At 44.2% G+C, this 23708-nt stretch overlaps 1 protein-coding gene across 5 annotated transcripts in view; it reads left to right on the forward strand.

Annotated features, from left to right (window-relative positions):
* Nucleotides 1-21702, forward strand: part of LOC142303841 (casein kinase I) — a 108806-nt gene extending 87104 nt beyond the window's left edge. For 2 of the 5 annotated variants that reach the window (XM_075345626.1, XM_075345625.1), the window contains exons 10-14: nucleotides 3111-3218; nucleotides 15163-15273; nucleotides 16505-16611; nucleotides 17814-17837; nucleotides 19683-21702. In XM_075345626.1, coding sequence (XP_075201741.1) covers nucleotides 3111-3218; nucleotides 15163-15273; nucleotides 16505-16611; nucleotides 17814-17837; nucleotides 19683-19740 — 408 coding nt within the window. In that variant the 3' untranslated portion in view covers nucleotides 19741-21702. The remainder of the gene's footprint in view (nucleotides 1-3110; nucleotides 3219-15162; nucleotides 15274-16504; nucleotides 16612-17813; nucleotides 17838-19682) is intronic. The other 3 variants (XM_075345627.1, XM_075345628.1, XM_075345629.1) reach the window with 3 other exon arrangements.
* Nucleotides 21703-23708: the final 2006 nt, after the last annotated feature.

The following is a 23708-nucleotide window of genomic DNA, read 5'->3' on the forward strand; positions in this document are numbered from 1 at the left end:
GTTAGGGACTGTCTCAGATGGGTACACCTTGACGAGGTGAGACAGCTTTTTACCTTTTTGCAAAAATGTATACACTAAGTACCCTGTTATTAAGCACTTGCAATTTATTTATAGTCAGGGTATTTTTCATGCAATTTTCTCTGTTTTTTTTCTATATATGTATGTGTGTATATATGTATGTATGTGTGTGTGTATATGTGTGTGTATATGTGTGTGTATATGTGTGTATAGGTGTGTATGTGTGTGTGTATATATATATATATATATATATATATATATATATAATGTGTATATATATATGTATGTATATGTGTGTGTGTGTGTGTGTATATTATACACAAAAATGAATTCATAAGTGGTATTGTGCTGTTGTGTTTTTTGTTTTTTTTTTTTGTTTTTTTTTTTCATTTGACTGAGCAGCGTTACTGGAACAACTGCTAATATGGCAAATGCGGGAGAAGTTGAATTTATAGTTTTAAGCCACTATTAATGTTATATGGCCCATACATTTTAGCCATTGTTCATTCAAGCTATCGATCACTCCTGGCTCCCCCATACACGCAAATACGAGGCTTTACCAGCCATTCTTGTGTCTTCATTGGGGAGCATGGCTTAAGGTGATACAATATTGATGGCAGAAGTTTTTCCTAAAAGGATTAGGGGAGTCATTGGCTCTGTTGAAATCCACACATGTCAGAATTTAATCTGTGTACAGGGCCTTAAATGTTTATGGTGTCCTTCACATAAATAAAGAATTGTGCCTCCTGCAGTTTAACAAAAAATTGCAGGACCCTGGTCCTACGTTGGTAGTCTGTGGATGCTGGACCATAACCCTGCGTACTTTCTCACCTGCCAGCATCCCCGTACTAATCGATATGGCTCTAACGTGGCACAAGGGTGACATCACACCAGACCTAATAATCTGGATCTGCCCTGGGGATTCTGGCAGGTAGGGTGAGGTTATCAGGGCTTCTGTTGAGCAGGCTCGGACTACTGACATGGCTACTGGGACCAGGATCCTGCAAATTTTATTGCTGAATGCTTATGACTATACAGTGGTACCTCGCTTAACGGGTAACCCTCTTAACGAGAATTTCGCTTAACAAGCAAAGCTTTCTGTAAATTTGTAACCCGCTGTACGAGAAAGCTTTGCTGTACGAGCGAAATTCTCACCGCACACACTTCCGGTTTCGTCCATCCACCACACTCTGACCCGCATTTGCAGTCCACACAAACACACACATGTACGCACAAACACACACATGTACGCACATACAGTATTATGATCACCTTACCTTCCGTTCCACCGCCGGTCTCATGGTTCTTGTAGTTCCCGGGTACATCGTGACGTCCTCGCGGCGAACTACAAGACCCAGGAGGCCTGCGATGGAACGGAAAGTAAGGTGAGCATATAATATAACATATGTTTACCTTTCGTTTCATCGCCGGCCTCCTGGGTGCTGTAGTGCGCCGCTGCGCTCCAGTCCACGCTGTGTATCTGCATCCATAGCGACGAGGGAGGAACTTCCTGTCACCGCTAATGAAAGGCAGTGCGCTGGCCAATCAGCGGCAAGCGGCTCTGCCTTTGACGTCAGCGCTCTGGCCGGGAAGTTCCTGCCTCGTCGTTATGGTAACGCGTTACACAGCCCGGCCCGTACCAGAGAACAGCATGTCCCAGCAGACCAGCGATGGAACGGAAGGTAAGGTGAGCATATAGTGTGTGTGTGTGTGTTTGTGTGTGTGTTGTTTGTTTGTGTGTGTGTTGTTTGTTTGTGTGTGTGTGTGTGTGTGTTTGTTTGTGTGTGTGTGTGTGTGTTTGTTTGGGTGTGTGTTTGTGTGTGTGTGTGTTTGTTTGGGTGTGTGTGTGTGTGGTGTGTGTGTGTGTTTGTGTGTGTGTGTGTTTGGAATGACAGAATAGGGGACCAGGGTGGGACATTTTAGAAGTTGTGGAACGGATCGTCAGCATTGCAATGATTTCCTATGGGAAATCTTGCTCTGCTGAACGAGTACCTTGATTAACAAGCACAGTCCCAGAACGGATTGTTCTCGTTAAGCAAGGTACCACTGTATACTGTGTTTTGACCGCATGTGTAAAATCCACAATATTACACAGGAGGCATTATGGAGGAACTTCCAGATCACCCCTTAATGGCTTATCTGAAATGTGTGAGACTGTTTTCTGATGATCTTTTCCTCATTGGGACTGCAGTTGTAGTTAAGTAATCGTGATAAAAATCAGATTCCAGACACTGGCAATATGCAGGAAGCAAATAAGGACACAGTTACGAGTCAAAGTACACTGAATTCTTTGCTTTTAGGGATCAGGATTTATTAAAAAGAATTCTGCTCCTCAAAGTCTTAAAATTAAGCTAAATGCAACTTCTGTTATATAACATACAACAAATTTCAGTGTGATTATTTAACAAAAACTAGGTAAAATGCGGAAGCAGTGTGTGGAGAAAAAAATACACCCCATGGGTCAACTTCTTGTTGAACCTTAGATTTTCTCATGGCAGTATATAGCTGCAGTATAAAGCATGGTGGTGGTACCTTAGAACGTATCAGGAATAAGGAAGTAGATGGATTTATGGATGTCTATTATAGATAGGTAAAAAAAAAATATATATATATTCCGCAGTGCTTTACATACATTAGGAAGATTGTCCCCATTGAGGCTCACAATCTAAATTCCCTCTCTGTATGTCTTAGAAATGTGGGAGGAAATCTGAGTACCCGGAGGAAACTCACACAAACACAGAACATACAAACTCATTGCAGATGTTGTCCTTGGTGGGATTTGAAGCCAGGACCCGAGCCCCAAGACTGCAGTGCAAACCACTGACACGCACGCACGTACGTACGTACGTACGTGTGTAATATATATAAAAATATGTGTGTGTATATAGATATACATTATATTTCAGCTCGCCACAGAGTAATCCCCGATAGTTTAGTGGTGGGGCACTGAGTCCCCAGGCCAGTTCCTCAGGGAATTAACAATAGAGTTGAAAAATCAGATGACAGTACCTTTAGCTATGCAGAGTTCATGAATTACTCCCTTTTCTATTCTGATAAAAGAAGGTAATAATCTGTATATTTTTCCTCGTCAGCCTACCCCTGTGGGATCCGTCCATGTAGATTCTGGAACCTCTGCGATAACAAGGGACAGCCATGCCCATCGGGAGCGACCGTCACAGACTCAACCCCTGAGAAATCAGGTGAGCTTGCTTACTCTTGGGCTAAGGGATTTGTTATGGCCCCAAGTAACTTTTTGACTATAGTAGCAGATTCTGCTGTTTTGCCCCACGTTAACCCTTTTTAATTATTTGTTACAATTTTAAGATGATGCATTTTCTCAGCGATTTTATTTTTTTTCCTGGGTATATTCTTTATATTAAATACTTGAATCATTCTGCCCTTTTATTTTTCCTTCTGTATTTCCTAAACTCCATAAGCATCAGTCCAATGGTCATATGATATATATTAGGCTCTGCCTGAAGTGAAACAGTCCTTTACATTACAACACTGATCTTCCCTTTATAGTGCTCATTTTATTGAACACGGTCTGTGTTTTACATAGGAGTCTTTTTAATGCATCTTTATTTACCGTATGTATTTATCAGAATAGCATAGCTGTTTTTTAACTGTATGGGGGAGGAAATAAAACCTTTAAATACCACCGCAGTGCCATCAAGTGACCAAACAATGAAACTCTTAAAAAGAATAATCCACTACAGCAAAGTTCTTCTGAGCATTTCAAAGTAAGGCCGGGGTCAGACTAGCGTATGAAAAATCATCCAAAAAACTCAGTGTTTTAACTTGTATTTGTCATCTGTATGCCATTTATGTGTCCGTATTTGGCAACCATAATTCTATATCAACAATTTCTAATGTGCAGGATCAAATATAGTTTCCCAAGTTAGTAATGACAATGTATCTGTTAAAATTGGCGTCTACAATTGATTTGTATTGTGCTTTTTTTTTTGTTTGTGTGCACCTGTAGACTTTGATGTGGAAGTGTCACAGTGTGTGTGTGTGTGTGTGTGTGTGTGTGTGTGTGTGTGTATTTATTATATATGTACATGTGACACACGTACATGTGACACACACGTATATGTACTATATATTGTAAATATATATAATTATAATATATTATATATTATAACAAATATATATTATAATATATTTATAATAGTATACGTGTGTGTGTGTGTGTGTGTGTGTGTGTGTGTGTGTGTATATATATATATGTATGTATGTATGTATGTATGTATGTATGTATGTGTGTGTGTGTGTGTGTGTGTGTATATGTATGTATATGTATGTGTGTATATATATATATATACACACATATACACACACACACAGTATTATATGTGTGTGTGTGTATAATATAAATATAATACTGTGTGTATAATATAAATATAATACTATGCATGTGTGTATGTATAATATAAATATAATACTATGCATGTGTGTATGTATAATATATATATATAATTATGTGTGTATGTATAATATATATATATATAATGTGTGTATAATATAAATATAATAGTATGCATGTGTATATATATATATATATATATATATAAAATATGCATAGTATATTATATATATATACATAATATATATATTATGTGTGTGTGTATGTGTGTATGTATATATATATATATATATATATATAATATGCATAGTATATATTATATATATTATGTGTGTATGTATATGTATATATGTGTGTATATATATATATATATATATATATATATATATATATATATATATATATATATATATATATATATATATATATATATATATATATATATATATATATATATACACACGCATAGTATGTGTATGTATATATGTGTGTATATATTATATAATATATACACATGCATAGTATTATATTTATATTATACACACACATAAAATATATATATATATATTATACATACACACATAATCACATAATTATATATATATTTATATTATACATACACACATGCATAGTATTATATTTATATTATACACACACACACATATAATACTGTGTGTGTGTGTGTGTATATATACACACACACTATAATATATATATATATATATAATATTATGTGTGTGTGTATAATATAAATATAATATGCGTGTGTGTATATGTGTGTGTATATATATATATATATATATATATATATATATATATATATATATATATATATATATTATAATCTGTGTGTATAATATAATTAGAAATACACATACAATCAAGAAAAACACAAACGTAGCGTGCACGATTCTTTTCTGTATGTCAGATGAGACTCGCACATTAAAGTCTACTTGTGCACGAAAAAATAGAATAGAAATCAGAATATAAAATTTATAAAGAAAAAAAAAAAAAAAACCTGTGATCTGAACAGCCCTATTGATTCACCTTGTGCTTTAGTATTTTTTTTTTTTTACCCAGACAGCACACATCCATTTAATATGCTCGTCTAAACATGTCCTAAGCTGCAAATTATTAAAAGCTGCGTATACTTCCAATGAAAAACTCTACCGTACCCCGAGGGCACATTAATTCACCCGAAAATGTAATTAAAAATTAGGTCAGTTAAGAATCCTGACTACAAGTGGAATTTTTCCCATGACCATCTATCCAGACAACCTCCTCCTATGAGATGTTAACGAGTAACCGGCGTTTTAGTTTTCATTTTATAAATCAATAGTACATATGAAAATAAGCAAGTCTAATATATCTCATCAAAGCAGTCTGCTTCCGTCTCCTCCAGGACCCATAATTTCATTTTCAAAATTCTCAATTCACTGTAAAATCTGTATTCAGTGAAGACCGATTACACGAGATAGGAGATATGTGAAAACGACGGTTACACGAAGCTCCCTTTCATTTTAGTATAGATCATCCTTCAGCAATATTGTTTTCCAATCTACTTTTTTAATAGCATTTTCAATAGCGGAATTGTGTATGTGGATTTGCTCTTTCTAAAAAGTATATTCTAATTTTCCATTTTAATTTGATCCCTCCCCTTTATCCAAATCCCCACTTACTAATTTCTATAATGTGCCCCTTGTGAGTGCAGAGCATCTCGGCAAAGTCTCTTGCCATTTCAGAAGGCAGCGTCTCTGGTCACATCCCAAGTGATGAGACTGGAGGAAGTGACCGGAGCTAGAATTGTCTGCAGGGGGCATTGGGGAATTTTCCTGCTATTTAATAGCAGGAAAAATAAGACAATAAAAAAAATTATATTTATTTTTTTGAGACCTAGATTTATATGAGGATTTTCACATAAAATATAACCAACATGGTGTTTTCTCAAACTTAGGGTACTTTCACACCTCCGGTTTTTCTTCTGCGGCACAATCCGGCACTTTGCAGGAAAATCGCAACTGGTTTTTTTTGCTGCCGGTTGCGATTTTCCTGCATAGACTTTAATTAGTGCCGCATTGTGCCGCATGGCCTTGCGTTCCATCCGTTTTTTGCCGCATGCGGCAGATTTAGCCGATGCGGCGGCCGGATGGAACGTTGCCTGGCACGTTTTCTCTATCGTTTCATTGGGGGACACAGGACCATGGGTTATGCTGCTGTCACTAGGAGGCTGACACTAAGTAAACATAAAAAAGTTAGCTCCTCCCTAGCAGCATACACCCCGAGCCGGAGGCGGGCTCAGATCAGTTTTTAGCTTAGTGTCGTAGGAGGCTGATGTGGGCCGTCTCGGCCCCCCTCAGCCATGTATGTTTTTGCGCTTTTTTATTTTATTTCGGCGCCGCTCATCGCTCTCATACCTGTCGTCTTCTTCTCTGCAGGTATTCGCTTCACTCATTCTCCGCAGCCCCGTGGGTACCGCTCCCCAGGGTCGCAGGGGCTTGAGACTTCGGGGCCCTCTCCCCCGCCCGTCCCCGTGGTACCACTCCCGGGGGTGCGCGTGTGGGCAGGTTGTTTTGTGGGCACCCCTGATTCGCCCTGAGGTATCACCCCAAAGGGCGTACAGGGGAATACAGCAGGGATGGAACCTCAGCAGCGTTTGTGATAGATGGGGCCCTGTCACGCTGCCTTCTCCTGATAGGGGGCTGTCTACCCCCATCATGATGCCTACTACCCTGCCTTCAGCACGCTCTCCCCCGGAGCCTTCCTGGACGAGCAGCGCTGTTCACAGGCAGGGCCAGGGAGCTCTGCCTGCACCACATCCATCGCTGAGCCGGCGCCGCCGATTGCAGGTAGGATCCGACTTCCCTGCTCTTTCCCCCCGGCCCCCTCCATAAATTTAGTCCCCGGCTTCGGCCTAGTCGCTCCTGCGTCCTAGCCACGCCCCCGCTGCATGCTATTGGCCGCCGGTCGTCTCCCTCTGTACCTCCCACTGCTCTGCCTCCTGGCAGATGGTGGGGGCTGTGAATCCTCCAGACTTTTCGCGCCGGAATCCTGCTCCTCCCCCAGCCTCCTCCAGCGTCCCCTCTCCATTTTAGCCTGCCTCTGGTCCCCTGAGGCTGCAGCATGCCGGCGTTCTGAGTTTTCTGGCCAGCTCATTCCTGGACTCCACTTCTGGACTGGTGGGCAGCACGCAGGACCTGGGTAAGCTCTGCTCCTAAGGAGTAGCCCTCACTAGGTAGCATTCTCTGAGTTTAGGGACGAGTTAACCCTCTCCTGTCTCCTTCCTAGCAGCCACCAGGGAGAGTACCTGTGTGCACCATGCCTAAGGCTAAGCCCACCCAATCCAAGCAGGCCCCCTTTGCACTATTTTTTGCATGCTCCTCCTGCAGCTCCAAATTTTCCCAGGGTCAGGACGCCCCACTATGCTCCGTCTGTTCTACAGACGCGCAGCCTCCGCAGGACTCCGCGGCCGACGCTTCTGATACCGCAGACGCCACAGCGCCATATGCTGCAGGGCCCTGCGTCCCGCCCCCCCCCGACTGGCTAGCGTCCCTGTCCCAGTCCGTAGATTCCCTCTCTGAGGCTTCTCGGACCATCGCGCAAGCTCTACGCCTGCTGCCGACGCTCGCCCAGATTCCCGCAGACCCGGCGCAATTGCCCCCGGAGCAGGTGAGCCCCATTGCAGGGTCCTCCTCTGCTGCTCAGAAACGGACCCGCCGGGTCTCGTCCTCAGACTCTTCCCAGGCTTCACCTTCATCCCCAGGTCCAGACCGTCAGTCCTCCAGGGAGGCTTCTGACTGCTCCGAGGATGATTCCGATGCGGTACCCCTACAGGACTCAGAGCAGGCGGCCGATATTCGGCACATGGTAAATAGCCTGATAGAAGCAGTAAACCAGACCTTGAAGGTACAGGTGGACCCAGTCTCCTCCCAGAGCACCCAGGTCTCCTTTAAGCGGGTGAAGCGGGCCCAGAACACATTCAGCGGACATCCAGAATTCGCTGAGTTACTGCGCAGCCACAGGCAACAGCCGGACAGGGTATTTACCAGCGGTAAGTCCATCGATTTGCATTATCCCTTTCCTGAGGGTCTTCGAAAGGATTGGGCAGGTTCCCCTGTGGTTGACCCCCCAGTCTCCCGCCTGTCTTCTCACACAGTCCTTCCACTCACTAACGGTACGTCTCTCAAAGATCCTACGGACCGTACTATTGACAGGTTGGCCCGTTCCGCCTTCGAGGCAGCGGGCTCATCCCTCTCTCCGGCCTTCGCCTCGGTTTGGGTGGCGAAGGCCCTGATGTCCTGGGCGGACACGCTACGCGGCGGTCTCCGCGCCATTCCTACCAATCCGGACCTGGTTCCCATCGCCTCGCAGATTTCCCTCGCGGGTGAGTACTTGCTCAATGCAGCCCTGGCGTCTGCAAGTTGCGCGACCCAGGCCGCCAGCAACAATGTGGCCATCCGTCGAGCCCTTTGGCTCCGCTCCTGGAACGCGGATGCGGCCTCTAAGAAGTCACTAACTTCCCTGCCCTTCCTAGGGGAGCGTCTCTTCGGAGATAGGCTGGACCAGCTGATCTCCGATGCAACGGGAGGAAAGAGTACATCTCTCCCCCAATTGCGCCCCAAGCGCTTCCAGAATCGGCGCTCCACCGCTCGTTTCCGGTCCTTTCGCAGCTTCAGCTCCAATCCCCAGCCGCGGAAAAGTCGCTCTCCTCCGAGAGACAGGAAGACCCCGTCATTCAAGACCAATCCCGCCTGGCGTTCACGCCCCCGCCAGTCCACGAGATCCTCTTCTGGTTACCGCCGTCGTTCCTCCAAGTGACTCGCGGTCGGCGCGCAACAGCGCCAGACTTGTGGGAGGGCGCCTGTCTCGTTTTCAGCATGTGTGGATCCCCCTGACCGCCGATGCCTGGGTCAGAGAGATCATCACATCAGGCTACAAAATAGAATTCGAGGCAAAGCCACCGAGACGTTTTTTCCTATCTCGCCCTCCCGAGTCTACCGCGCGGGCTCGCGCGTTCTTTCACTCCATAGACTCCCTCCTCCGAACCGGAGTCGTGGTACCAGTCCCTCCCGCAGAGCGTTTCAAGGGGTTCTATTCCAACCTTTTCGTGGTCCCCAAAAAGGACGGCTCTGTCCGTCCCGTCCTCGACCTAAAGCTTCTGAACAGGTCGGTGAGACCTCGGCCGTTTCGAATGGAGTCACTCCGGTCCGTCATCGCGTCCATGGAGGTAGGCGAATTCCTGGCATCGCTGGATATTCAAGACGCCTATCTTCACGTCCCGATAGCCACCTCTCACCAACAGTTCCTCCGTTTTGCGATAGCGGAAGATCACTTCCAGTTCACAGCTCTTCCCTTCGGCCTCGCATCCGCACCCAGGGTCTTTACGAAGATCATGGCTGCTGCCATGTCCGTCCTGCATGCCAGGGGTGTCATGGTCATCCCGTACTTGGACGATATGTTGATAAAGGGCTCTTCTTTCGAGGACTGTCGTCTCGGGGTTCAGGTCACGATCGACACCCTTTCACGGTTAGGGTGGCTGATAAATCGGAAGAAGTCCTCTCTGATCCCGGCCCGTCGGATCACCTTTTTAGGCATGGTATTCGATACCATCCAAGGGCGAGTTTTCCTCACACAGGAGATCTCCTCCCTACAACGAGGACTCCGCGCTCTTCAGCGTCAGCGCCAAGTGTCCATCAGGTTCGGCATGCGAGTCCTCGGTCGTATGGTGGCGGCGATGGAAGCGGTACCCTTTGCACAGTTCCATCTCCGGCCACTCCAGCTGGCCTTGCTGATGAAGTGGGACAGATCTCCCTTTTCTCTGGACCGCAGGTTTCATCTTTCGCCGGAGACCCGCAACTCCCTCCGTTGGTGGCTCAATCAGCGCAACCTCGCATCAGGGAGGTCTTTCCTCCCGCTCCACTGGAAGATAGTGACCACCGACGCCAGTCTCCAGGGCTGGGGAGCAGTGTTTCGACATCACACAGCGCAGGGCCGATGGTCACCGAGAGAGAGTTGTCTCCAGATCAACATTTTGGAGATAAGAGCCATCCGGCTAGCCTTGCAGCAGTTTCGGCACCTAGTACAGGGTTGCCCGGTCAGGATCCAGTCGGACAATGCGACGGCGGTGGCGTACATCAACCACCAAGGCGGCACAAGAAGTGTCGGGGCGATGCGAGAAGTCAAGAAGATATTGCACTGGGCCGAGTGTCATCACTCCCTGATCTCAGCGGTACACATCCCAGGCGTGGACAATTGGGCGGCGGACTTCCTCAGCAGGGAAGGCCTCGCCTCCGGAGAATGGTCCCTCAACCGGGAAGTCTTCAACCAGATCTGCGACAGATGGGGAGTTCCGGACGTGGACCTAATGGCCTCCCGGTTCAACCGTCAAGTTCCGCACTTTGTAGCGCGGTGCCGCGACCGCTTGGCTTTAGGAGTCGACGCCCTCACCCTGTCATGGAGCCAGTTCAGTCTCCCGTACATCTTCCCTCCGCTCCCTCTAATTCCGAGGGTCCTCAAGAAGATCAAGGCGGAAGGGATACCGGTCATCCTAGTGGCTCCGGACTGGCCCAGGCGAGCATGGTTCGCGGAACTAACTCAGCTCCTCGCAGACGCTCCGTGGCGCCTTCCAGACCGTCCAGATCTCCTGCAGCAGGGGCCTCTCTTCTATCAGAACTCACAGGTCCTAAATTTGACGGCCTGGCCATTGAATCCTGGGTTCTAGCTAAGGCTGGTTTTTCCTCAAGAGTGATTCAGACAATGATTAGGGCCAGGAAGCCATCTTCATCAAAGATTTACCACCGCACGTGGAAAGTTTTCTTCAGGTGGTGTGAAGAGCAGAATATTTCTTCTCCTCTCGCCTTCTCCCTTCCTTCCCTGTTGGCATTCTTGCAGTCAGGCCTAGATGCGGGTCTCTCGCTCGCAACACTAAAGGGCCAGATATCGGCGTTATCAATCCTGTTTCAGAAGCCACTGGCCGCTCGTTCACAGGTTAAGACCTTCATCCAGGGAGTAGCCCACCTGGCACCGCCGTACCGTCGGCCTCTAGAACCGTGGGACCTTAATCTAGTCCTAGGGTCACTTCAGGGCTCCCCATTCGAGCCCTTGCGAGAATCTTCCCTGTCTCACCTGTCTTGGAAGGTGGTGTTTCTTGTTGCCATCACTTCTATTCGCAGGACGTCAGAGCTGGCAGCTCTCTCTTGTCGTTCCCCCTTTTTGATTTTTCACCAGGACAAAGCGGTTCTCCGGCCAGATCCCGCTTTTCTCCCAAAGGTGGTCTCCCCGTTCCATCTTAACGAGGAAATCATCCTTCCATCCTTCTGTCCTGGCCCCTCTCACAGCTTGGAGAGGTCCTTGCACACCCTGGACCTAGTGCGTGCACTTAGAATTTATGTCTCCAGGACCGCGCCGTTCCGTAAGTCAGATGGTCTGTTTGTTCTCCCTTCTGGTCCCAAGAAGGGTGAATCGGCATCCAAGGCCACAATTGCCAGATGGATCCGTTCCGCCATATCAGAGGCCTACCGGATTCGGGACAAGTCTCCGCCGCGGGGGGTAAAGGCGCACTCTACCCGCGCAGTGGGCGCCTCTTGGGCGATTAGGCATCAGGCGTCGGCCGACCAGGTCTGCAAGGCCGCCACCTGGTCTAGCCTGCACACCTTTACTAGGTTCTACCACGTTCACACCCAAGCATCGGCAGATGCTATTTTTGGGAGAAAGGTCTTGCAGGCAGCAGTTGCGCACCTGTAATAGGGTGGCAGCATTCAATTATAGTGCAAGCCCGCCGAGGGAGGTTGTTGTTGTCTGCCTCTGCGGGTTTTTCGGTATTCCCACCCAGGGACTGCTTTTGGACGTCCCATGGTCCTGTGTCCCCCAATGAAACGATAGAGAAAGTAGGATTTTTGTGTACTCACCGTAAAATCTCTTTCTCTGAGTCTTCATTGGGGGACACAGCACCCACCCTGCTTGGTTTTTTGGTTGATTCAATTGCATTTGCCTGCTATTTTTTCAGTGGTCTTATGTTCATAGACCTCTTGTTTGCACGGCTGCATTGTTTTAGTTACAACTTGTGTTTATGTATGGTGATTCTGGTACTCCTCCTACTGCTTGTGCACCAACTGATCTGAGCCCGCCTCCGGCTCGGGGTGTATGCTGCTAGGGAGGAGCTAACTTTTTTATGTTTACTTAGTGTCAGCCTCCTAGTGACAGCAGCATAACCCATGGTCCTGTGTCCCCCAATGAAGACTCAGAGAAAGAGATTTTACGGTGAGTACACAAAAATCCTACTTTTTCGTGCGGCAAAAAAAATCGCATCGCGCCGCATTCGGCCGATGCGGCGCATCTCTCAATGCATGCCTATGGCGGCCGGATGCGGCACGATGCGGCAAATACCGCATCCGGCCGCCGCATGCGGTTTTTGCCACTGCGCATGCTCAGTAGCATGCCGCAAGCGGCAAAAACCGGGCGGGCCGCATGGGAAAAACTTATGCAAAGGATGCGGTGTTTTCACCGCATCCGTTGCATAGCTTGCACAGCCGGATTGAGCCGCAGGGCTCAAGCCGGATGTGTGAAAGTAGCCTTACAAAAAATGACCTATTAGGTCAGCCTCCTCTTAAAGGGAGGATGGTTGACCTTAGGGAGATCAACATCCAACACCGCGGAGACACCATCACATGTTTCTCAACGCAGTGATTCTAGAGCAATGCCCCCTGGGAAATATTCAAAACAAGAAAGCCTGCGGAGACACCATCACATGTTTCTCAACGCTGGCAGGAAACTAGCCAGGTCTTTCACCGGGAAGGAACAACCACAGGAAGGGCAGTCTCCAGTCAAGGAGACCACCTATGCCAAACATGGTATCCATCCACAGACAGCTGTTTCGGGGTATTTGCCCCCAGGGGGCATTGCTCTAGAATCACTGCGTTGAGAAACGTGATGGTGTCTCCACGCTGTTGGATGTTGATCTCCCTAAGGTGAACCATCCTTGCTTATGTAGTTTTCTACTAGGCAATGCTCCCGCTAGCCAGTTTCCTACTCCACAATGATGAGGGGCAAAACCCCGAAACAGCTGTCTGTGGATGGATACCATGTTTGGCATAGGTGGTCTCCTTGACTGGAGACTGCCCTTCCCGTGGTTGTTCCTTCCGGTGAAATACCTGGCTAGTTTCCTGCCAGTGTTGAGAAACGTGATGGTGTCTCCGCAGGCTTTCTTGTTTTCCTCTTAAAGGGAATCTGTCATCAGGTTTTGCCCCCCCATCTGAGGGCAGCATAATGTAGAGACAGAAACCCTGATTCCAGCGATGGGTCACTTACTGAGCTGCTTGCTGTCGTTTCGATAAAATCAATGTTTCCTCTGCTGCAGTTATACAGAGCTTATGAATATGTTGGACTACCTGGTAGCACAGCAAGTAGTCCTCTAATGATAATCTACTGCTGTTTAAACAGGAATTTTATAAAAACTACACTAAGCAGCAGCTCAGTAAGTGACACACCGCTGGAGTCAGGATGTCTGCCCCCACGTTATGCTGCTCTCATATTAGGTGGCAAAAACATGCTGACAAATTCCCTTTAAGATCAGCTTGAGGTTTGGCATCTGGTAAGAGGTCCTCCAATATTTATTTTTTTTTTTATAGAGCACATGGACAGGAGTTGTCATGAAGAGAGGTTCTCCATTGCTAAAAATATTGGCTTAGTACTAGTATATGTCAAGGAGAGTGGGGTTAGAGTATTACAAGTAGTCATTGTTGCAGAGAAGTCTATATGCTATTCCCTGTATGTATTCCCAGGATAATTTTATTATAGACATTCCCTTTAATATGGAAGCATCCTCTCCTGGGAAAGTGCGGTTTGTGCGCCACCGAAGCACTTCCTCTGCAGTGACTACACGGGATGTAGTGATCATTGAAGCCATCAGTCTAGTATGATGAGACCCACTTCTTTTATTCGCACCTCTCAAACTTAGAGGGGGTTGTCTTTGTCCTTGTCAACCATATACAGTAATGGCCTCGTCAGAAAGGCATATTCTCTGTTGACCTTGTTACCTTTTCACCCGTGATCTGACACTTGTAGACTACATTGCAGAGAAATGGTAAGATTGCAGTGATGGACTGCCGCTGAATACTGCGAGCCCCTAAAACAACTACACCTACTGAAAAAGAATGGTTTCTGATCTGCAAGGAACAAATGAGCAATTTATTTCTAACACCTAAAATATTTAATATATTCCCGTAATTACTATGATACAAGGTGACCTGTCCCTGTGAAGTGCTCCATCTTTTGTAATGACGCTGATGGGTAAATTCTTTTGGCCATTAGGAATTAGCGGTTTTTCTACTAATACTAAATTGTGTTACTTTTGGACTGATGCCTTGGAGTTCTGTAAAACAAATGCATCTCTGTTTTACGTTAAATATATATTTCGCTTGGACTGCATTGCCAGCCCCCTCTTGTAAGTAAAATGGCAAGCTGGTATAGACTGTGATTTGGGTAAAATTGGTGCAGGCATAGCAACCAAACACTTTTTTTTTTTTCGCCTATTGTCTGCTTGCTATGTAGGCTTCACCATGTCTTTTCTAGTTCTTCTGCCTGAGACCGCTTGCATTTTTCCGTACAGAGAAGGGCTGAGTATTTTGCTCTGCTTGCAGCACGCGACCATAGCTTGGCTTTCTACTCACCTTCACTAACACAGTGATCTGTTTCCATTGCTTTGGCCTGGCTGATCTCCTCCCCAAATACCCCTCTCCTCCACACCTCGCAATCGCATGCTTCCTAACGCCTCTGCGCAGACGGGTGCACCAGACCGCCGAGGAGCCTGGGAGTTACAGGCCAGCCGACAGGCTCATCCCGCTTACCTGGCACCTCACCTGGCATCAGACCGGCATGGGGGATCTGTGCAGGTATTAGAGCATGTTGGGCTAATGTTTATTAGGCATGTGAAGAGTGATTGTTGAGAACATGTTTAATGCCAAGATGTTACGAGTGCTATCATTTTCTGAGCCTTTTTGGTCATAAATTGTCTTATATGAGCCCTTATTTCTCAAGTGTCATGACTATAGCAGATTTTTTACTGCATTGCTCTATTTGCTAAACCTTTCCCAAAATACGTCCATGGCATTAACCATCACACTGGTTAGAAAAATGCCAAACATTAATCTGCTCTCTGTGGCATAAGCTATGACTATTAGTCACATTAAAAAATGCACAATAAGCCACGGCACAGACGGTTCTACATTCTGGTGGAAACACTTAGTAAATGTCACACCGATTAAAAACATTTTGGAGTGAAATGTACTTAAAAAATAGTCTCACTCCTTATTGTAAATATACAATGTCTATATTATACACTGTCCCTTTCCGCCATTGAGATGGAAGTTATTTCCTTATGTTTCCGTGTGCCTGGTGGAGAGGGTGCGAAAGATTAATCTGTTCACATCACACAAGTGGAAAGTATCTTACAAGGACTGTGTCATAATGGTTCTGGCAGCACATTTGTATTATCACAATAATCGAATGTGCCACAACGTCGCTTTAGCCCTGTGCCCCCCTTCGCAGTGGACTCCTGGCCACATGCTTTGCAGATGCTGCAGTGGATCTTTTGTCCAGTAAATGGGGTCTTTCTGCAGCTCCCTGCATAGCTGAGAATAAGGAGCTGTGCTGTGCACGGAGACTTGGAAAGTGACCGCGCTGCAGTCCTGTGCCCATCACAGTATAAAACCCAATTCACATGTAGAGGAAACATTTGGCACAGATTTTGGGGGAATGCAGTAGATTATGCAATGCACAAGTTGTCTGATATATCACACATTTTTGAATCAGGAAATCTGCAGCATCTGAACATGCTCCTTAAGATACTGCTGGGCAGTGCAAACCAGCATAATCCTCTTTGTTGACAAAATAGTTAAACTTTGCTCTTTTTTTTTTTTTGTTTTTCCATTAATTTGCCTATATAAAAGTTGCCCATTGACCCTGATTTCTTCATAATAATGCATTTTGAGTGGAACGATTTGGGCTGTATGTTAGTGCGCCATCTAGTGGGCATCCAGAAACCTCACCAGGAATGTGTGTGTTTAGTCCAGGTTTACATTTTATTATTACTAATTGTTGTTTTTCAATCTATTTCTGCCATAGGTGATGAGTTCAACAAATGGGCAGCTGAATGCTGACGACCAAACGGGTGGTCACTCCAATGCACCAATCACAGCGCAAGCCGAGGTGGATGTTGTTGAAGAAGCTAAGTATGTGCCCGACCTTTGTTCCCCTCCACTATCCTACCCCAGCACGTATCATGTACTCAGTTCCCATGTGCCTCATCTACTTTCTTGTCTTCCATATTGTGCCTTGTTGTCTATACTGCCGCTACAGTACAGATCACTGCCTAACCTGCAGCCACTCCTGCATGCCGTCAGAGGACATATTACATAACCCACCGCCCTGCACTACATTATGTCACCTTTTCTGCTTTAAGATCATTGAGTGTTAAGAACTGAACTGCCGACTTCTGGGACTTTGTAGAGCAGTATATTGCCTATACTGATTATTAGAAGTATAGATTTATCTCCAGCATAGTTAATTGTACACATCCACATGTCCGCTCTTATTTGCATTCATATTTTTAAAATGCTAAATTATATCTAGCAAATGATCCCAACTTAAGAGGCACATAAAGGAATTCTTCCGCCTCTTGAATCATAAAGTAGTAGAAAATCTGTAACAGAATAATACTCCTTATTTCTTCCCCTTTTCCGGTCTCTGTATCCTGTCCTCCACTGGACGAGCATGTGACCACTTCAGCCAATCTCTGTCTGCAGCCATGACAACAGTGATGACCGCTGCAGACAGATTGTCAGGCTGCAGCGGTCATATGTTCTTGCAGAAATGTCATTACTGGAAGTCAGGATACAGAGACTTGGGAGGGGGGGGGGGTCCTGGGATAGATTGGCTCGAGGTCAGTAAGGCGATCATTCCTCAATTTATCTATTCTACCATTTTAATCTTTTTGTAAACTATTTCAAGAGACTGATCAAACCTTTTAACAAAAAATATATATATGCATGTGTAGGTTCTGTTGTGGATCTGTCAGCAGTAAAATACTAGGAGCAAACTTATACTTCAATGTACAAGGCTTTTGATATTGCTGGCATTTTGATGCTTTTTTTTGCCTAAAGGCCCCTCTTAAAATGATTTTTAAAGCATGATTTGTCAATATCTTGATCAATGTCATGTATTTGAATAGAAAACAAACAAAAACAAAAATCTGGAAACCCAATGCTAGGCATCAATTCCAAAGTTTCAGTTGCCTCCTCTTGACCTTAATATCCCCATTCTTTCGACCTGCTGGGCATGTTGTCTGCATGGCTGCATCCCCCCATCCTCTCCGTCGTGTCTCTTAGGTGTATTAATATTTCTCTCTTTCTTTCTGTCTTTTAACACACTGTAGCTGCGTGAAAATGCTCAACTTGTGGTGAGTGTCTCTCTTTGAGGAGCGCACACCATGGAGAGGACCCTCCTGTTAAGCTAATCCCATAGGACAACTCGTGTGTCCCTCTTTAATTGCATTCAGAATAGACTACCCATGGTCATAAAAAGGCTTTTGTAAAGAAGGAAGGGGTAGAGTCCACATTTTTGCACCATAATACACGGCAATATCTGTACACGTTCCCATAGAAGTCTCCTGAGGAACGCTTGTTCAGTTATTCCCTGGTGGAAATATGATAGTAGTCACTTGACAGAGCAAAACACTTGGACATCGAGTGTTTTACAATTTATTTTTTTTTTTTTGCATCATCATTATCGTTTTCAGCAGACTTCCTGTGTAATCAGAAGATGGGCTGTCGATTAGCGTAGTAAAAACTGTTGACAGCACAATGTCCCGTGTAAACAGGATATATGCGATAAAAGTACTGTATATGGGAACGTCCGTGTTCGTCACAGTGTAAACAGGCCAGTAAATGAGGTGGAGCTCGTTACTTGCCTTAAGGTACCGTCACACATAACGAGATCGCTAGCGAGATCGCTGCTGAGTCACGGTTTCTGTGACGCAGTAGCGATCCCGTTAGTGATCTCGTGAGGTGTGATATCTACTAGCGATCAGGCCCCTGCTGTGAGATCTCTAGTTGTTGCAGGCCATTTTCTTCAAAGGCGACGTCCTGCTGGGCAGGACACATCGCTGTGTTTGACACTGTGTGACAGGGTCACAGTGACTGCTGAGATCGTTATACAGGTTGCTACTGTGACCTGTATTGTTCCTGCATCGCCGGTAAGGTCTGACTGTGTGGCATCTCACCAGCGACCTCCCAGCGACTTACCAGCGATCCTTATCAAGTCGCATGGTTTTCGGGATCGCTGGTAAGACGTCGTGTGTGACTGGGCCTTTACATCAGCCCATGTAAATGGGCCTTTAGAAAATGAAAGAAGTTATCTGTGTGGGTGTCATGCATTATTTTTTATTATATATTATATATATTGATCTGTGTATATATAATAAAATTTTATTAGTCTTTATGCTTGAGAATTGGTGGCATTGCTGGTAGCGGTGTTGCCAGTTAGATTTTGTGTGTTTTGGGTTTTTTTTTTGTTTTGTTTTTTTTTTTTTTTTTATATGAACCTGACATTTGAGTTGGCTGCAATTACTGTCTCTTGAGAACAAAAACATCAGGCTTGTTGAAATCCAGGATGCCCAAGTATCTGCTTTTGAGGAGAGTGAAGACACCATATATATTAGATGGTCAAAATTGTTGGGTTTGGCTGATGCTTGCCTAATGTGTGTGTGGTCACCAAGGCACATCAAGCACATAGATATTTCTAGCTGCAGGGATGCCAATTTGCTCCTGTTATTAGTATTTACCTGGTCACTTGGGTCCTATCCTTTCACCCGAATTCCTACTTTGTCTGGCTAAGTTGTTGTCCACTCCTTATCACCTTGTACACTGTCTGCATGCGACACACCAGTGTGTTTCTAGCTCCTTGTCATTCCTCCGATGTCTGTAACCACCCCATGGTGCATTCAGCCTTCACTTACCTCTTGATTTAGACTTCTAATCAGATTAACGGACAAGCACCTTTGCAGTTATGCTAATGATAGTCTGTATAATGCCAATATTTTTCCTACAAAGCTGTCTGGCCCCTGTGCAGAAAACCTCTTCTTTTTTTTTTTTTTTTTTTTTTGTACACAGCCTTTTATTTTAGCGTCCCCTTAGAGTAGTTTTATAAGCAGCATTAAGATAAGTGCAATCATCTTTAGCAAAGAATAGTGATCAGAATATAACTGACCTCTTTTCTTTTCTCCTTTTTTTTTTTCTTTTGGCAGGTGCTGCTGTTTTTTCAAAAGAAAAAGGAAGAACCACTCTCAGAGACACCACAAGTGAACTCCATAATCCACTGGGGAGAAAACTATCAGATTAGCGTCTACAGTGTCGCTGTGTCAATGACTCTAGGGCATTGGGGGAGAGGATGTAGGTTCTCTATGGTGTAAATCTTCAGGGGGATATCACCAGATATTGAATGTCATCGGCTATAATGGAAGGCCGGCCCAGAAGTGGTTCCTGAGTCCAGGTGCAATAATGCCGATCCTTCAAAGCGAAGAGCCCCAAGACAAAGGGCCATGCCTACGGCTCAGAACAGGGACTGCCGGGGGACCACTCTTCCTCTTCCAGTTCATTTGTATTAACTGCATAGGTTACTGCACTCCCTCATTGCTTGAATGCAACAAAATCCTAACCACCAACAACCCAATTCCCCCCTCAATAGCCATGGTTGGGGGTTGCATCTCACAGCTCCTTACAGTTCCCTCATCCAAGTATTTTGGACTACAGGGAATAGAAACTTGACTACATTTTATTTAGAGAGAAAAAAAACCCAATCCCAATTGTTTGTTTTTTTTTTTTCGCTCCTCTTCTACTCTCTTTTTTTTTTTTTAATCTCCTTAGAAATAAAGTATAGACGAGTTAAAGCATTCCACAGTAGATGGGCCGCTTACTGCATGGGTAAATGCCTCACGGAGTCTGTGTTGCACTACTGGCTTTAAACTAAATATACCTTTTTATTATTTTTATTGATATGACGTGTACATTCTCTTGCTCTGCTGCACGTTCACCTCAGAGCGAGGCTTGGGCTCAGGTTTTAGAATGATGAAGCCTTGTCTCCCTGCTTAGCTTTATGTAAACAGCAGACCACAACTGATTAAACTGAGGATAAGTATTTAGTGTTGCTGCTTCAGGGGAAAAAAATCAGAACGGAACTGATAAATGGACTAAATACTATGGGAATACCTCTCTATGCTTGAATTCTTACTGTAGACCTTCTTGCAATGTTATACTTTTATTAGGAACCATCCAAATCCATCAGTTTATTTTAGCATGGTATTTTAGACTTTACCTTTCCTACAAAACAATACTTTTGTGTTTTGATTTTCAATTACTGTGGCGGGTAACCAATGTTCTCCTGTGATCTAGCATACACTGAGTTTGGCTGCAAAAAAACTGTGAATTTTTTTTTTCTTTTTTGTACATCTATTTAATCTTTTATGGCTGGTTCTAAATCTTGTATATGGACGAGGTTTCCATTTGTCAGTCCAGATATTATTTTGTAGAATTTTCTTTTGGCAAAATCATGAACTCTAGAAGTTTGCATCAATGCAATGAGAAAACGAGCTTCAATATGGCCATACACGATACTGCAGTAAGCCAACCATGCACAAGTCAGACAAGCCACAGTGACTGGTTTCACCCCGACGTCAGCCAATATGATTTCTGCATCCTATTTCTGTTGTCTCATCCCCCCACTTAAAACCAGTAATGAATCCTTCTCTTTTCAGTTTCGAGATTTGTAAATTATTGCTAATTCAGCGTTATACAGTTTTCTTTAGGTTATTGGTGAGCCTTTGATTGCCAGAAGTGATAATTCCTCATGCACTGATGAAACTGGGATACCTGCTGGTATACAAGACCAAGGTTTCCTTATTGCTCCAGTGCCTTTTTATTTGATTCTGATCAGTCTTCATTTCAAGCTTCCAGACACTGAAAACCATTGCCACAAGGAAATGCCTCGTGTAGATGTTTAGTTTATTTTATTTTTTTTTTTGGAGGTAAACAAGGACTTAAGTTATTCCTCCTTCCGTTTCTTATACTTGTCCACATGGATGGATCAATCCCTTCCCCTCAGGAAACTTCAACATTATCCCTTCATTGTACAAAGATCACTTTTTTTTGTATTTTTAAAGGTATATTTAATTTAGAGTATTGCATTGCACTGTAGCTAAAGGGGGATTTTTTTAAGCTGTTTTTGTGTTTCTTTTAAGAACTTTAATAAATGTTTGTCTGTTAAATGTTTCTGACTGAGATGTGAGTTTTCTATTGGTGGGGTATGGGTTGGGCACTGGATTATATTATTTTGTCATTGGTGTAATTAGCCAAAAACTTTACAATGGCTGCATTAAAAAAAAACAACAAGAAAAGCATAACTGTTGCCCATATTGGTCCACTCGCAGGTCAAATACATCTGAGAAAAAAATTGAATATCGTTGGTCCAACTGCAATATAATTTTTGTATTTGCATTGCACTCATCCAAGTGTTAAGCTGGTATGAGCGAACCCTAAAGGTAATAAATGGTTTTTCCTCCGCTGAGTCTGAAGGGTGCTCTGATGTCCAGTCCTGAATACCTTCAAACATTGGTAGCTGTTTCCACAGTCCCAGTGCTAGAACAAGGCATGGGTCATTATTCCCATCTGTTCCTTTTAATAAATAATCAACATACAGAATAATTAGAAACTTAAAAACAATAAGCCAATATATCGCCTACAAAAGGTTCAAGATGGAATCCATAAAATCTACCCTTCCTCTAGTGGGGAAAAACTGTTAGGACAACCATTGATATATTAAAGGATGCCTATTACTGTACTCCTTTCCATCCAACCAACAGCAAATTCCTATGATTTTCCATCAGACTCCGCATTTCCTTTTCACTGTTTTACCATTTGGAATTTCTTCTGTCATGACCATTGTAAAAAATGTGGCGTCGAAGCGGTGGTGTTCATCAGAAAGCAAATCATCTTCGTCATCCCTTATTTGGATGATTTCTTGATTGTGGCGCCCTCTGTACCACTCCTCAGAGAACACATAATAAGAACTCAGCAGATCCTAATATTTTAAGAGTGGAAAATGTGTCTTCAAAAGTCATACATGATCCCTTCCTCACGAAAGTCCTTCCTAGGTATTTTTTTTTTATTTTCAGAAACCGATATCCTTTCTACCAAAGTAAAAACCTATCCAGATAAAGTTCAAAATATCTGTTTTACCAAAATGTGTAATGGAGTCATTACGGTTTGTGATATCCATCCTTGGTTCCATGACCTAATGTACCAGCAGTGGCCTGATTTCAAACCCATACAAGGATTTTACAAACTTACATTTCTTAATGTTGGGACAGATCCTTGAGGTATCGGAATAGAAAGTGTGTGAAATCTTCACTCTTGGTGGCTGAGTCCGTGCAATCTAGAAAGAAGGAATAACCATGAAAATGTTGCCAACAGGCGCTATCAAAAGTTGGAGTGCCATTGTCTCCTCAACCTCATTCCAGAGGACCTGACCTAAAGAAAAATGTCATCAAACATCCATCTTCAGAAAATTAAAAGCCGTTGAGAAGGCTCGCAAGGCTGTAGTAGTAGTTCAAGGGACATGTCAGGATTTATTCCAACAATATACAGTGACGAAAATATGTATTTGACAGACTGACGATTTTGCAAGTTTTCCCACCTACAAGAAATGGAGGTCTGTAATTTTTATCGTTGGTACACTTCAACTGTGACAGACACAATACAAGAAAAAAATCAAGAAAATCACATTGTACGATTTTTAAAAAAAAAAATTAGCATTTTATTGTATGAAATAAGTATTTGATCACCAACCAACTAGCAAGAATTGAGTCTCACAGACCAATTATTTTTTTCTTTTTGAAGTTCTCCTACTCTGCACTCATTACCTGTATTATTGTACCGGTTTTAACCTGTTACTGCTATAAAAGACACCTATCCACACACTCAATCGATCACACTTCAACCTCTCCACCATGGCCAAGACCAAAGGGCCTTTTTAGGACACTAGGGACAAAATTGTAGACCTGCACAAGGCTGGGATGAGCTACAGTACAATACGAAAGCAGCTTGATGAGAAGACAACAACTGTTGCCACAATCATTAGAAAATGGAAGAAACACAAGATGACTGCCAATCTCGGTCTAGGGGTTCCATGTAAGATCTCGCCTCATGAGGTAAGGAGGATTCTGAGAAAGGTCAGGTATCAGCCCAGATATACACGGGAGGGACCTGGTCAATGACCT

This window comes from Anomaloglossus baeobatrachus, chromosome 4 (genome assembly GCF_048569485.1).
Source record: "Anomaloglossus baeobatrachus isolate aAnoBae1 chromosome 4, aAnoBae1.hap1, whole genome shotgun sequence".
NCBI classification, from domain to species: domain Eukaryota; kingdom Metazoa; phylum Chordata; class Amphibia; order Anura; family Aromobatidae; genus Anomaloglossus; species Anomaloglossus baeobatrachus.